This window comes from Sebastes fasciatus, chromosome 11 (assembly GCF_043250625.1).
Source record: "Sebastes fasciatus isolate fSebFas1 chromosome 11, fSebFas1.pri, whole genome shotgun sequence".
In the NCBI taxonomy this organism is placed as follows: domain Eukaryota; kingdom Metazoa; phylum Chordata; class Actinopteri; order Perciformes; family Sebastidae; genus Sebastes; species Sebastes fasciatus.
In genome coordinates, this window is record NC_133805.1 from 33,695,401 (window position 1) to 33,712,101 (window position 16,701).

Below are 16,701 nucleotides of genomic sequence, written 5' to 3' on the forward strand. Positions count from 1 at the left end.
AGGACTGAAATTGTACGGACTGCCACTTTAAGCCCGTACAATAAATACCTATACTGTGAGACTTTGTTAGATTTTGGAGGTGTAGTTTGCGAGGTAGGAAAAAGAGAGAGCAGGGAATGAGGGTCTACACAAAAGAATGAGGGAGGACAGAGGATGGTAAAGTCCCTTTCCCACTGGACAAAAAACCCACTACCATCTTGCTTTTGTCTTCAGTTAAAAAAACATCACAATCGGCATCCATTCCACGAGACAAACAACTCTGCAGTAGTCGCAGGTATTTATCGGCTTCAGCTCCGAAGTGATGGAAACATGACACACATTTGTGCCCGTTTCCGGCACTTTCTTTGTCATCTCAGCCACAAATTCCATCCGTCTCTGTCCAAGCGGGCGCTCGAACATTGTTCCAAATTAGTCGGCACCTAGTTTTAAAGAGACTGACTAAGTAACAGATAAAAAAAAGAAATAACCACATAACATTTTCACTGTTTACTATACTCTGTTTTCTGACGTGATCGTGATGTCGAATTTGACTCACCAGAGGGGGAAAAAAAAACAGAAAGGCCACTCGTCTACTGTCAATGTGAAAGGAGCCTATCGCCTATTTAGAGTGGCTTTTCCGTAGTTTAAAAAACCTGCATCTATGCGCTTATTTTTGGTGGAAAAAAAGGTATAAGAAAGACATTGTTTGTGAATGGGAGCAATGTGCTGGGCTGTCAGGAGCTCAAATTGAGCTGTTTGGCCCTCAGGGGCTCTGTGAAGGTTGGAGCCAGCAGAGCTCTGTGTCAAACAGGTGGGATCGCTTCAAGTGACACCAGCTCACTTCTAGAGGAGCAGAGAGACTTGTGGAAGGCAGTCAGGGCCACACACACACACACACACACACACACACACACACACACACACACACACACACACACAATGGAGTAATCAGTGGGATGCACATGGATAAATATTGTAAACTCGTACATGCAGGCAAAGTTCACACTTACACTGGAATAATTAGAAGGGAACACACACATGCATAGAGATATACACCAATCAGCCATAACATTATGACCACCTGCCTAATATTGAGTAGCTCCCCCTTTTGCCGCCAAAACAGCCCTGACCCGTCGAGGCATGGACTCCACTAGACCTCTGAAGGTCTGCTGTGGTATCTGGCACCAAGCCGTCAGTAGCAGATCCTTTTAGTCCTGTATAAGTTGCGAGGTGGGGCCTCCGTGGATCGGACTTGTTTGTCCAGCACATCCCACAGATGCTCCATCAGATTGAGATCTGGAGTATTTGGAGGCCGAGTCAACACCTCCAACTCGTCTCCATCCACATGATATAAAAGAAAACGTGATTCATCAGAACTGGGTCACCTTCTTCCATCGCTCCGTGATCCAGTTCTGATGCTCATGTGCCCATTGTAGGCGCTTTTGGCGGTGGACACAGGTCAGCAGGGTGCACCCTGACCAGTCTGCGGCTACTCAGCCCCATACGCAACAAACTGCTCCTCACTGTGTGTTCTGACACCTTTCTATCGGAATCAGCATTAACTTTTTCAGCAGTTTCAGCTCCAGTAGCTTTTCTATTGGATCGGATAACACGGGCCAGCCTTCGCTCCCCATGTGCATCAATGAGCCTTGGGTCTGACCCCGTCGCCGGTTCACCGGTTTTCCTCCCTCGGACCACTTTTGGTAGGTCCTGACCACTGCAGACCGGGAATATCCCACAAAAGCTGCAATTCTGGAGATGCTCTGACCCGGTCGTCTAGACAGCACTATTTGGCCCTCGTCAAAGTCGCTCACATCCTTACGCTGAACCATTTTTTCTGCTTCCAACTCAAAGTTCAAAGTTCAAAATGTTCACTTGCTGTCTAATATATCCTCCCCACTGCCAGGTGCCATGGTAACGAGATAGTCAATGTTATTCACTTCACCTGTCAGTGGTCTTAATGTTATGACTGATCAGTGTACAGTATATTGTACTCACAAAGACATGGGAGGATGCTATGAAGTGCACAAACTGCACACATGGAGAAATATTTTGAAATCACAAATCCACACACCAGATCGGCCACACGGTTTACACACAAACCCACACTCATAATTTGGTGGCACACCGCAGTAATCTTCCGTCCTCTCATTCCGTCCCATCCAGTTCTCCTCCCAGATGATAACGATTGGCGTGCATTGTCGGAACATCGGTGTTATGGTGCTCTGATTGGCTCAATATTGGCCGCATCAGATCTGCCCCATTAAAACTCTGTCTCGCTGCCTGTTTGATCGGCGCCCAGTGTTTACTGGCAGGGACAGCTGCGTGCTCCAGAATAATGATGTGAGATAGATTCCATCCCATCTGTATATGTAGTTCTGGATCACATACTCAATTTACAGGAATAATCCACAAACGTGTTACTTCAGTGTTGACACGGCAGACTTGTGATTAGGGGATCACAAAACCAGCGGTTCGGATCGTATCACAGTTTTGAGTCACGGATTGGATCAGCAGAAAAAAAATTATGCCAATAATTTCGCTAACACATTTACGTAACTTGCGATTTTTAGGTTGTAGCGGGCTCAGTTTTAAAGCTAGAGTGAAGATACTGGTATCACATGAAACTAAAAAACCTAAGGAATCCATTGGTACCAACCAATGAAGGAGGTTAAATAACCCTCTAAACCTGCAGTAAATTTTGGTGAGGAAAAACTGGCATGGCCATTTTCAAAGGGGTCCCTTGACCTCTGACCTCCAGATGTGTGAATGTAAATGGGTTCTATGGGTACTCACGAGTCTCCCCTTTACAGACATGCCCACTTTATGATAATCACATGCAGTTTTGTTTGCATATTTTTTATGCTAAATGCAGTACCTGTGAGGGTTTCTGGACAATATTTGTAATTATTTTGTGTTATTAATTGATTTCTAGTAATAAATATATACATACATTTACATAAAGCAGCATATTTGCCCATCCCCATGTTGATAATAGTATTAAATACTTGACAAATCTCCATTTAAGGTTCATGTTGAACAGATAAAAAATAGGCGATTGATTTGCGATTAATCGTGATTAACTATGGACAATAATGTGTTCAATCGTGATGAAATATTTCAATCGATTGACAGCCCTAGTTATGGCACATTGCATTAATAAAGAAAAAAAACTCGAAAGCACCACATTCAGAAGTTCAAAACAGAATTAGCAGAACATCCAAAGACAAACACGTCTTTGTAACACCCACATTGTTTGTTTGATTGACAGGTGATATGTGGGAGCTACAGTTGAGCAAACACCACAGCAGTGAGCACTTAGCAGCAAAATATGTTACTAAAAAGGCAACAAAAAAAAAAGTGATCATAATTTGCATGGTTCACTTGTGTTGGTGTCAACATGTCATGATGAAACAGAATGCAAATGTGTGGCCCAAACCGCAGAGGGTGGATGTGTTTTTGAGAGCAGCGTTACTGTTTTTTAAAAGCGTATAAAAGTGTGCTACCAACTGTGATGTGAGCAAGTTAGTTCCCCTGAGTGGCTGTACAGAACGTCAAGAGCTCCAGATGAGTGTCATGTGTTTGAGTGAGCGAGTGTGTGTGTGTGTGTGTGTGTGTGTGTGTGCGTGTGTGTGAGTGAGTGAGTGGTGCGGGAGTGTCAAGGAGCGTGTACTTTGATGTGTGTTTGCATGTAGGAGGGGTGGATCAGGGGTGGGAGGTACTGCAGAAGTCAGAGGTGTGTGCGTGCGTGCGTGCGTGCGTGCGTGCGTGCGTGCGTGCGTGCGTGCGTGCGTGCGTGCGTGCGTGCGTGCGTGCGTGCGTGCGTGCGTGCGTGCGTGCGTGTGATCAACAGAGCTGCCACTGCCTGACCCTCTCATGTCTCGAAGGCCTCACACTCAGTCCCAATCAAAGCCTCATTACCATCAACCACTGCCAACACAGCAGCCTGCCAACTCTGTATCCACCTCTTTCTCTCCATCTCTCTCTCTCTCTCTCTCTCTCTCTCTCTCTCCGTTCATCACTTGGACTCAGAAGCAACACCCAGTCTGTTAGCTTGGCACCGACATAGATGCTCGTTGCCCAGAAATTCGAGGGCTGCGCTAATTTTGCAGTGGTTTTAGTGTGTGTGTGTGTGTGTGTGTGTGTGTGTGTGTGTGTGTGTGTGTGTGTGTGTGTGTGTGTGTGTGTGTGTGTGTGTGTGTGTGTGTGTGTGTGTGTGTGTGTGTGTGTGTGTGTGCGTGCAAGTGTGTGCAAGTGTGTTCTGGTCATGAACAAGTGAACAAGCTTGAACATAGAAAAGGCTCACGCTGTGACAAGCTTCATGATGTGTCGCAGAGGAAGCACTACGAGGCCCGTTTATGACCATTTTTCGTCATCTGCCGATTTCGGTTTTCTCAGAAACTCGCACTTGTATTAGTTTTACTTTGGCTCAGCTGTACCTGTAACTGAATGCCAATGTTAGCATACTAGTATGTTAACATAACACGATAAGCATGTCAACACGCTAATGTTTAGTATGTGAAGTTTAGCCATAGACTCTATATAAATCATAAGTGGGCGTAATCACTGTGACGTCACCCGTTGGTTTGTGGACCGCCGCTTTGAAGCCGTATGGTCGGCATTTTCACCATCGCGATCTTGGTAATTGGTCGTAGCCATGATGTTTTTTTGTAACCTGAAGTGACATGAGAGTGTGGATCTAAGTACAACCAAACACTGAATAAGACATTAAAAGGTTATAATTAACTTCAATGAACTGAAAACACGCCGTTAAAGGGTTAAAGTTGTAAGACGAAAACACTGTGGAAGTGACCTGTCAATCACAAGGTAGCCACACCCTAAAGCATCCCCTGCTTTATGGTCTATCTGATTCTAAAAGGGACCATCATTTATTAAATGAACATCATGCTGTATTGAAGAAGACTTCTTTTTGCAACCAGAGGAGTCGCCCCCTGCTGGCTGCTAGATAGAATGCAAGTTTAAAGCACTTCATTATTGGCTTCACTTTTCAGAACTGGAGGTTGCCCACGGAGTTTAGCACATAATCTTCTTAGCATGCTAACTCAAAAATAATAGCAAATTAGCATAGCATTCAAATTAATCAGAAAGTACAGCCGAGGCTGGTGAGCATTCATTTTAGCAGTATCCTATCATGATTTTAGTGAGTTTTAAGGAAATACTTTAAGGGTTTTTGTCACAGATTAATTAACACAATAGTTTAATCTAATAACATGACGTGGCAAGATGGGATATTAAGTAAATACTTTTTTTCCCTGCAATGATTTTGTAATACTCGTCTGTCAAGTCTATCAAAAGGTGGATGGTGGTAGGACCAACATTTCTCGATTATCTCTGGCATTTTTGACATTTCCATAGATGCCATCATGCTGTGATCATATTTTACTGACATTAATTCCTACTTTATCCTAAACTCACCACTTTCTGATTTACCGACTGCCCCGTGACATTTCAGCGGTGCTGCGTTTCCAATATGCCACCAGAAGCTGCCCACAAAGCCACCAGACTTGTTTTCACTTTTTTGTGCAGTTGAAAGGATTAGCAGTGACACACGGGTGGCCCGCTGAATAGAATTAGCTCAATCCTTGACATTTTGAAGTTGTCTTTTGAAACCACAAAAACCTGTCAAAGCCTCTTTATCGATGGCGTCGGGCTCACAGGACGAGGCGGGCCTAACTGTGCCTGGAATATAAGATTATTAAATGCCCCGGTGTCATGGTTAATACTGTCTCCTCTTCAAAGTTTTCCCATTCAGTCATAAATCTTAGTGTGTGTGTGTGTGTGTGTGTGTGTGTGTGTGTGTGTGTGTGTGTGTGTGTGTGTGTGTGTGTGTGTGTGTGTGTGTGTGTGTGTGTGTGTGTGTGTGTGTGTGTGTGTGTGTGTGTGTGTGTGTGTGTGTGTGTGTGTGTGTGTGTGTGTGTGTGTGTGTGTGTGTGTGTGTGACAAGGAGAGTTAGGCTGTCTTTTAAGAGGCTGTTAATGAAAGTTAGTGGTGTGGAGAAAGAAAGTGTCAACCGTCTCTCGCCGTGATAGATCACTCCTGCTCTTAGCATTAACGGCGAGCCGTCACTCCGAGCATCTCAGGCGACCGCAGTTAAATTAATCAGGTAATGGACCTTAGACTGCAAGCCCCCTCCATTCACTTCACTGCGGTTTCTCCTCTCCGTTCCCATCTCTTGGTTCTCCTCAGTTTGTCTTTTGGAAACTTGGGAGCTGCTTATTGACTCATTGCCACGACACGTCACACATACCTTTGGGTCACCGCAGATGCATTTAGCGACTACACTATAGAAGCAGAAGCAGAAAGGAGATTTCCAGTTAAGTCAATGTAGCAGGATGGGCAGCCATTTTTATGTATGCCGTTGCCATTGCGACCGCTGTGGGATAGTAAAGTTACGAGGCACAGAGAAAATGTAAATTAGTAAAATCATCATGTCACAGCGTAGGAAAGCACATTGCTATCGATAAGTGACAACTTTGTTTGGCTCATTTTCTGTAACCAGTGTAGCATTACAGTATGGTGGAATTAACAACCTAGCTAGCTAACTAGCCAGCTGCCTGCTAGTTAGCTAGCTTGCCAATTCCGCCATGCTTTAATGCTACACTGGTTACAGAAAATTAGCTTGACAGCGGGCTGGGTCCAACGGTCCCTACGCCTCTCTCCGGAGAAGGACAAGCTGCCTAGCTAACTAGCCAGCCGTCTGTCTCTGGAGCTGCATCCGCTCTCTTTCTGGCGGGCTGCGACCACACTTTATGGCCCCACTGACGTGTGTCGTCAACAACAACAATCGCCATTTTCTTTTGTCTTTTAGTCTCTCTTGGTTTGGGTTTGTCTATAGGCTTTGGTGGATTGTATGTTTTGCCTTTATTTGAGACAGTAGGTGACAGGAAATGTGTGAAGAAAGACAAAGAGAGGGGACGAAAAGCAACAAAGGTCCCCAGCAAGACTTGAATCAGGGATGTTGCGATTACAAAGCCGGTGTCTTCAACCATTCCAGCCAACTCTCATTCCCAGGGTGTCAAATACTGACGCTTTGTCAAGCCCGTCGGTGTTTGATAGCGCCGCACAAGACGCGCTTTTTCGGCGGTATGACACGCACCAGGCTTTCCATTAACTAAAATGTAAACCCATCCTAGACAACGGTAAATGCACAGGGACAATGATGTGGTGACATGTTATAAAGAGCAAATGAGACACACAGGGCGGATTGGAGGGGATGTGGATGTGTCCAACAAACACAAGGCTTTCCTCCAAGAGACCGCTGTTTGTGTCCAGTGCGTTACGTTTCACTTTCACTTTACAATCAGCTGTTCGTTCGTGTCCCGTGTTCACAACATCAAGTCACATTTTCACTGTAAATCAAAGTCATTTGAAGCCCTATCGTGTTGTTTTTTTCCTAAACCTAACTATAATGGTTTTGTTGCCTAAACCTAAGCAAGTGTTTTTGTTTGATTCACATCATCAACATTAGGCACATGTTTACTGCAACCGAAAAGTGACGCCGACGAGTGACAAAGCGTCAGTATGTGACGAGTTGGGGTGAGAATGTAATGCCACTTGGTGGATTGTCTTGAACTCTTCTTGAAAAATAATTTTAAAAACGAAAAGGTTTACTTTTTTTAGTCATTGGATAAACTTCACACAGTTTGACAAATCACCAGCACATGTGATGATGGAAAACACGATTCAGCAGTAGCCATCTAATGTCTGACTTGCATATTTTTATGAGATCTACCAGATGCTGAACCGCTGGGTAGCATCTGTGTGGCGCATGCACTGGATGTGTCTCCTTGGTTCACGTTGATTGCAAAGCAACGCGGGACGTGCTCTCCTAGTGCTCTGTTTCTGTTGTTTGTTGGGCTTTAGTCCACTGGACCACCAGGGTGCTGCAAGTCAGAGAATTTGATCTATTTCCTTGTAAGTCAGGAATATTTCATCACTTTAATGGCATAAAACTATTGCTTTAGGAAGGAAAGGATAGTCATGGGAAAAGACGTGGAACATCACAACTACTGTGGAAACTGTGTTGTTTTTTTAAGTTAAAGCTGCAGTTGGTAGAAATGGAGCAAATATGATTAAAAAAAGTTATTTTTATAAAACAGTCACTATATCCTGACAGTAGTGCAAAACATCATCACAAGAGGAAAAACAACCAGTAAGAGCTGAACTGGAGTCTGCCGTCTCTTAACAGCTGTCAATCACTGGCGAACTCCGATCAAATGGTCAGACTAGGCAGCGCTGATCAAATATGAATCGATATTCTGTTACTGTAAAGCCTATTTCTCGCCTCAAATGTTTTCAGAAACATCTTGTAGTGTACTGTTTAGCTGTAAAATGAGAAAGTTTGTGACCCGGCAGCCATGTTGAGATCTGTTGAGGAAATACCAAGCACCGCCCACCAGCCGGAGCACAGCCTCTCTTTATATGGTGGACGAATGAGGAAAAAGTACCAAGCAATAATAGATTTTAACAGGTCAAAGATAAGCACAGTTCATAGTATATTTGTGTAGGTATATAGAGCCTATATTGGATACCCTTTTCCTGCCTTTTAGTAAGAGATGTTGTGAATGAGGAAATAGAGTGATTTAATATGACATTTGTGCTTTTTCCTTACGCTCTCTCTCTGAAATGACCTGTGATTGGTCAAAGTCTCCCGTGACGGGTTAGATTTTTTAAAGCCTGAAAACAGAGCCATGAGGAGGAGCAGAAGTCTAGTTTTCTCTCAGAACACTTGAATTACAATATGCTGAAAGGTTATTATGGAATTTTTTTCCTATGTAAAATGTCTGCCTACTGAAGCTATAAGTGTGCTTTTCTTATAATTCGTTCATTCTGTCTTTGATTCACACACACATCATTTCTTTATTTTCTTTTTCTTCTCTTTTTCTCTTTCTTCCCATTTCCTTGTTTTTGTCACACTTAATATTGAACAATTGTTAATTTAATTTAGCTTTCTTCATATATCTGTCTCACTCACCCTTTCATTTTATCCTCTCACCTTTATGCCCATTAAGTGTTGTTTTTCCATTTTTTTCTAATTTGTTTCTCACACCATTACACACTGGGTTTTCTCTGAAGATTCATTTGCTTGTTTTGTTCTTTTTGTGTTTCTCTCATGGATTTACTTTATTTCTCATTTTCAATTCTCTTTCTTCCATATCGCTTTCCATGCACATGTTCACACACCTCACATCTGATTTCTTTCTCTTGCGTTTGATCCTGTGACTTTCTCTTTCCTTCACTTTCATTTTATCTTTCTCTTTTTGTTTTTTTACTTTACTCTGTCTCTTTTTCTTCAGTCACTTCACACACAACGCTCGAGGTTGTCTTTGTATTCTTCGCCGTAGTTTAGTCTTAGGTCTTAATGTTTCATTCATTGAGTTTCTTTTGCGCATCTTCATTTTTTCCTCTCTTGTTCACCGTCTTCTGTCTCTTTCATTAACACACACACACCTCTTTGGTTTCTCTCAGCGCGGTCTCTTTAGAAGTTGTAGATACTCTCTGCGGACCAATTTCCCTGTGAATAATCACGGAGGTTCATTGTGGAAGCGAGCACGGTGCCAAAGTAATTTCTTCAACAGGCTGCAGCTTTATACTGAGTCAATCAAGCTGAAATATCTCTGCAATGGCTCCTATTCCGTTAAGCGTCACTCCCTCTCTATGAATATAATTACTGCGCTGGGCCGCGTCGACGCCTCCTTCGTTTACCTCTCCCCAACTTTAAACCAGCTGAATTGGGGTTTGAACTTGTGAGAAGTACTTTTCAAACGGTTCGTTTGAGGGCTCGATGGACCGTTAATCCATACCTGTTTTTGTGATCACAGACATTTTCAGTCAGATCAGTTGATTTTGAGTTAATGTGAAGGCTCTGGAGAGAAATATCACATAATTTATGAGTGTACCTGCTGGTTCATTGTAAGTCACAATCGATTAGTTTTAAATTATTTAAAAGATTTCCTTGAAATGGTTCTGTGACCTCTGACTTTCCGTCTATTCACTGGAAATCGCAACTGCACAAGTGACTTTGGTAGAATAATTGACAGCTATAACTAACAACTAACAAAAATACAGTATTATTATTTCAGTTTATTATTAGTTTAGTTAATTATTATTTTAATTTTGCCTTTTTTTTTGTATTCCAGGTTTGGGAAGCACCGTAAGGACGAGCGGCCGGGAGAAAAGATGGATCGTAAAGGCTCCAGCAAGTGGAGGTCGGAGGAGACGCAGGTTTCAGATGAGGAGACGATGAAGATGAGGATGGAGCAGGAGAGGTAAGGTCTTCTTGGTGTAGCACCTGCTAAGTGCTGTTTAACGTTGGTTTTCTGCTAAGTGGTGCAGCGGTAAAGGTCCCTTTGTCTCTGGACTCTCATATGCTTTGCTACTTTGGGATCAAAGAGGGGAAAAATGTCGTAGCTTTGTAGCTCTACCAAAGGAATGAAATAATATTTATTCTCTTGGTATTATTCACAATGTTTTAAGATAAAAATAAGAACATGTTTTGAGTAGCCTTGATCATAGTTACAAAGTGCAAATGACAGCTTCTAGGTCGTCTCCCTTCCTTTGCCCGTTTCAGCTTTCCTTCTATCTGCTCGTTGAAGTCAGACTACAAAATTAATTTTGTCTGTAAGTCTTCTAGTACCGCTCCCAGCTTTGATAAACACATCTAGTTTGTGTTCACTCATTCTCATTGTTTCCCCTTAATATCAGTTATTATATATACCATGTGACCAACATTTCACCACATCTGTGTTTGTTGTCATTCCAAAACCACAATCATGAATCTGCTATAACAGCCTTGACTGTTCTGGGAAGACTTTCCACAAGATTTTGGAACCTGGTTTGCTGAGAGTTGTTCCCATTGAGCCGCAGGGGCATTAGTGTCGTCCAACACTGATGTTGGGAGAAAATTCCTGGCTTGCAGTCGGCATTAAGTAACCCCAAAGGTGTTGGATGGGGTTGAGGTCGAGGCTCTGTACAGGCCAGTCAAGTTCTTCCACACCAAACTATAACAAAACGTTTTTTAATTGACCTCATTTTACGCTCAGGGGCGTTGTCATGATTAAACAAAGAAGTTTCCCCAAACATTGAGGCCATACATTCATAGCCTACTTACCAGAAATCCCGTGTTCCGATCTTCTTTCAGACGTTGTTTTCAAATATTGTCCGTGGTACAGATCATAGAGCTCTGGGTAGCCCTGCACTAAAATCAACTTCTTCTCCATAATTACCGAAGGAAAGAATAGAGCAATAGTGCAAAGAATCACATAAAAGCACCACTTTAAATCTGGTATTTACCAGAGATATGCTCAGAAGTTTATTGGAAATAAGTCATTCAGCATGAAAAAAGCATAAAAAAGGACTAATTGACTAAAGAAATCTTAGTCGACCAAGACCAAAACAAACGATTAGTTGACTAATCAACTAAGAGGGGGCAGCCCTTCTTTTGAGCGCGCCATCTACATCAAGAAAAATGGATTTGAGACGAAAAAAATGCAGCATGGGTCCAGCTCCTTTGCATTCCCTCAATTGGAAATAAGGGGTCTAGTCCAAATCATGAAAACAGTTCCTGACCAAAAGTACACAAAAAGTATGTATCCAGTATTGTACCCAAGTTATGGCTCTGTGTGACTGTAGATTTGACTTCTGATTCTTAGCAGCATGATGAGCCCAATAGAAGATTGGAAACAAGTGGTCTTGGAGGTCCTGACCAAAGTTCAGGAAGTGTTTTCAATCCAGCATAACAATCAGACTGAAGGAATTCCCCTCGTAGACATTTTATAGACAAAATGAAATCGATATGTTCTACTTTATAAATAAACTCTTTTCTTCTTCCAACCGGAGTATGTTAATGGTTTAATAAATGAAGAATTTGTGTAATATAAAAACGAGGAAAAGGTTAGAGATCCCATCATTTCAGAGTCTTTTACTGTTATCGGGGTGGCCGCCCAAAACCAAACAGCCCAAAGGCAGCCAGTCTTTTTCTCCCTGCATCACTCTCTCTCTCTCCTCGCCAAACTAAATGTCAGACGGGCACGGTGCCAGTGTTTTTGGGGCGGAGGTTTATAAATGCCAAGGCCATTACAGCCCTGCCAGCTAATTAATTCCCATGCTCTTGGTGTAGGGGCAGGAGTCATTACTCCCCCCAGTTGCTCGTTATTAAAATTTGGTTTGTAATTCTTTCTTTACGCCTGCAGAGCAGATAGTCCAGTAATATGATAATAACCAAGTCTTTATTTTTAATTGGCATAAGGTTAACGCAAATGCCACGTCAGATGATTTGGTTGTTACGCCAGAAATTGTTAAAAGTTCAGAGTGGTCCTTTTGTATGTTAATCCAATCAGTGGCTTCTGTTTTTTCTTGTCCTCAAATGTCGAAGTCGCATGCATTTATTATCGTGATGAAACACTGAAACCTGTTCAGGGCTACTCTGTGGTATTTTAAAAATACAGGTGCATGGGTGACACAGAACACGCAACCTTTTATTCATTCATTCAGATTTGCAATGACGTCACAACCCCACGTGTATTTAGCCGTATATTTCATGGTTACGGTCTGAATTATTTCTTTTTCTTTGCGTATCTTACAAAATGTGAAGCATTTCAGTCTTGAAATGTTGCAGAAATATCTAAAACCATGTTTTACTGTATTTCCCCTGTTGTTATAGTGAATCTTGGTTGTATTATTGCACCTGATTCTATTGTTATCGGGCCATTAAATAGCCGTTATCGGTCGCTATAAGCACCATAGATGTGGGTCAATAGGGGCCTACTATGCCTACTATGTTCTAAAAGTGAAAGTGAAAGTTAAAAGCAACACCTTCTAACACGATGTAAAGCTGAGTGAAATTTTACATTTTGAACACAAACAAAAAGGTTTCTTCAGGTTTAGGCAACAAAAAAATTAGTCAAGTTTAGGGAAAAACATTGTGTTTTATCGTAAAATAACTACAAACACAAATACAGCTACACATAGTTGGCTGCACACGAGATGCAAACTCCGGTCTCCTGGGTGAAAACCCTGAGTTCATCGTCTCTGACCTCCACCCCATGTGGAGTTTCACACTGTCTATACTACAGCGCCTGACTTCCGCTTCTGCTCCTGTCATAATTGCTACGGTCGCTAGAGGTCGCTGTCGTGTTCTTTTATACCTTATTTTGATGATCTGATGTGAATAGATGAACCTACTAATGGGTGTAGTAGGCCCCTATTGACCCACATCTATGAGGCTTATAGCGACTGATCACGCTTATTTGATAGCCTGACAACAGTCTAAGCGGCTGATTATTGACATAAAAATCAATTAATCCAGATTCATTTGAGCCTTCAGCCACCACAGAATGTACAAAGAAAATTGATTGAATGCTTTCTGAAGCCACTACACGTTATAGTATGTGATCTAATAATAAGTAACCGATAGGGCTGCCTCTCATTACAAGTAGAAGTGGAAGTAAACGCAGACTTTCCACCTATTTCTTCAGATTTATCTTCGATGCAGAGCCTCTGCAAGAGCTAAGAAATGGGTGTGTCAGTGTTTCTGTGCAATTATTTGTTCTTTTGTTTGTTAGTGTGTGATGGTGTTGCCCTGTCGAGTGCCCAGGGCGAGAAAGGGCTTTGGGAAATCAGGCAAAATGGTACATGAGGAACAAAAATCAGCCAAATTAAGGTCTGTGCATCCACAGAGTGGGAACCATCTTGGGATTGTCTGACAGTAGTTCAATGCATTAATTATTTTGTTCAGCGTTGGGTGTTTGACTCATTCCAAGCGTAACCCTTCCCAAGCACCTGAAAAGCACAAGCACGCCTCTCGTTTGTATTTAACCACCGGCTGAGATACACTGATACTGACGGGGAGATCCCACTGAGGACGTGGAAGATTGTGGCTGCTTTGGCGTTAAACAATGATCCAGTTAGCTGTGTTTCGCCAAGCTGCTCTCCCCAAGGTTCAGCCGGGAGCTTCGGCACCTCGCTGCAGAGCGCCTATTGATTGGGCACTGCCAGAGGCTGTGGTTAATCCAGCTGTGATTGACTAAACTGATGGATTTCCTCGCAGGTTTAAGTCTCAAGTCCCAGTGGGCTCCAACCCCAAGCCAGACAAACAAATCTAGTCAGACAGTTCAGACAGAACACTGATGTTTGTGGGGGAAAGTGTATGGTCATTTTAAGAGCAGATATGGAAACAATTGGTTACAATACATGGATTTATTCTGTATTAGATAGTGTCATTGATTTGACACATCCACAGCAATTTGAATAAAAACCCTCTAGTGTCCACTACCTTGGGATGCACCAGTGCTAAATCTTTGACTTTCCTTACTAAAATGGAGGTATTTGCCAATACTGATGTATTTCAGATTGACAGATCATTGGAAATATAGATTTAGACCATTCAGTTACAGACACCAGGACATGCCCATTGATGAAAATGATTTTTACTCTAGTTAAGAGATCTAAAACACTTCCCTTTGCTTTGTACAGTGCAACATAGCAGACACTACAAGTATTCTATCTGGCGTGTGTAATTGCATCTATTTGATTGGCAAACACAGCATCCATCTACAGCCAAAGACGTCCTTTAGTCTCAACACTGCTTGTGACTGTATCAGTCAGTGTTTTAAGAGTCATACGGCCAAAAGGTTAAATCTATACAGCAGACACTGACTACAACATGCACACAATATTCTGTTTTTTGTCCTCCGAAAAAAACAATATTCCTACTAAGCTGTATACATGGCTAATGAAAATGAATATTCCACTATTATTCCAGTGTACATGCAGCTTTGCATACTCCGGGTTAACAGCCTCACTCTTTCATTCCTTCAACCACATTCTTGAAAAGATCAGCGTTATATAACGGCGTTAGATATTTGCGCATATCCAAAAACCTGTTGATATCCAAGTCTTTCATAATGTTTAAAAGTAGGTTCCGACCAGAAATGAGGGCTTTTCTTTTAGGCTAGCATCTCTGCAAACTGTCGGCTAGTTGGTTTGTGTACAACGCACAGAGCTGGACGTAAACAGGCAAGAGGCCGTGTGTCGCAAACTGACGTAAAAACCCCAAATGAGATGCATATTCTGAATGCTCTATATACATGTCCCGAGAATGCTCCTAAAACCTGAATAACATCAGCATATCCCACATGTCTTAATCTGAAAATGCTCCATTCAGAATAAGGCCTAATTCAGAATATGCTGTTTACATGACCCGAATCAAATTCAGAACGTTGTCATATTCTGAATAGTGGAATATTAGTTTTGTAAATGTAGTCGTAAATGTATAAAAATATAGTCTGCTGTATATCACATAATTTATCCCAGTGCATTTCCCTTGACCTAGACACTCATTACCACTACCTCTTGCTCAAGATTAACAGTATCAACTCAAGTCTTTTAATGTAAAATATACTCTTGTTATTCTGATAGATAAATGACAGATTCCTAAAAAGATGTCCAGATATACAATATCATTTCCTGGATCCCTCCAAAATCCTGCAGTATTCTCCTTGCAAGGCAAGTGCTTCAGAACTGGCTACTTGTCGCCAAATCATAAAACATTTCCAGATATCCAATGTTATCAGTCCAAAAAGGACTTTCAGCAGCCATCTTATCCCACTGGACCTTCTCCTTTCATGTACTTCCTGCCTTTCACCGTGGTCTATCCGTCGTGTCAGCACTACCGCTAAGAGGAAGGTTTATTACACAGTGGTTACAATAGCACATAATGGACCATTGTTCTGGCTTGATGTGGTAGAAAGGTCACTCGTCAAACACATTTCTTCCCCCCATAATGTCCCATCCTGCCATTTCTATACCCTTCTATCTGCTGTCCCTCCCTCTCTCTCTCTCTCTCTCTGCTGTGCACTCTCTTTGTTCAACCTCTGACTCTTTTCCTACCCCTCTCGTTGCTTTGTGTCATCATTTACCCTTCACTCTGAGAGTATTTTCATCTCTCATCAAGGTTAGCCGTTAGAAAGAAAGCAGGGTTTTCCTTGCGTAAATATTTTGGGACTGAAAGGGCAATGATTAGGCCAAGTGTGGTTTTCCTTCCTGTCCCATTTCAATCAGCGTAATTGTATTTGTACAATTGAACATTTTTCGCAGCATTGCTTTTTAAGTGCTCGTCATGTTGACATAGATGGAGGCTTAGATTGTGTCTTAAAGGAATACAGCTGTAGTCCCCCTTGTTTCACAGCAGTTCCCCCAGTGGTTACCCAGTTCCACCGCCAAAGAAGTATCAAAAGCATCCATAGAAAGCACTCCAGTAGCATAATGTACTTCTCCATCAGCCATGTATAAACTCAGTTTGGTCTAAATACAAATTCTATCACAGCTTCCAATTGTTGCAATCACAGTTAGCTGTTTACTTTTGCAGCGAGCTGCTCTGTCTGCTTATGTAAGTAGTGAATGACAAATGTAGAAGCTAGTGATAAATGGAAGGTGTTGATTTATCAATGTGTTGGTAGAAAATCTGATTGTGTGGAACAGCAAAGAAGTGGAGTATGCTGCAGAGGTAGTTTGAGGATGGATGGCATTAATGTAAGCCTACACGATGTGTTTGATACTTAAAGGTACTATATGTAACTTTCAGAGAATCTCTGTTATTAATTAAACACCAGTGGCTGTAAATGTGTTAAAACTAAACTAAAAAATATCTATTTGTAAAGAGGCTAAAAACATGGAAAAACATTCATAAATATGTGAAAAATA

The 16,701-nt window shown here is 42.1% G+C and overlaps 1 protein-coding gene across 7 annotated transcripts in view; it reads left to right on the forward strand.

Annotated features, from left to right (window-relative positions):
- Nucleotides 1-16,701, forward strand: part of pard3ab (par-3 family cell polarity regulator alpha, b) — a 336,764-nt gene that overhangs the window by 241,379 nt on the left and 78,684 nt on the right. For all 7 annotated transcript variants that reach the window (XR_012595967.1, XM_074652318.1, XM_074652320.1 and 4 more), the window contains one exon: nucleotides 10,140-10,268. Coding sequence is in view for 6 of the 7 variants with exons in the window: in XM_074652318.1 (XP_074508419.1) it covers nucleotides 10,140-10,268 (129 nt within the window). In the remaining variant the exon portion in view is untranslated. The remainder of the gene's footprint in view (nucleotides 1-10,139; nucleotides 10,269-16,701) is intronic.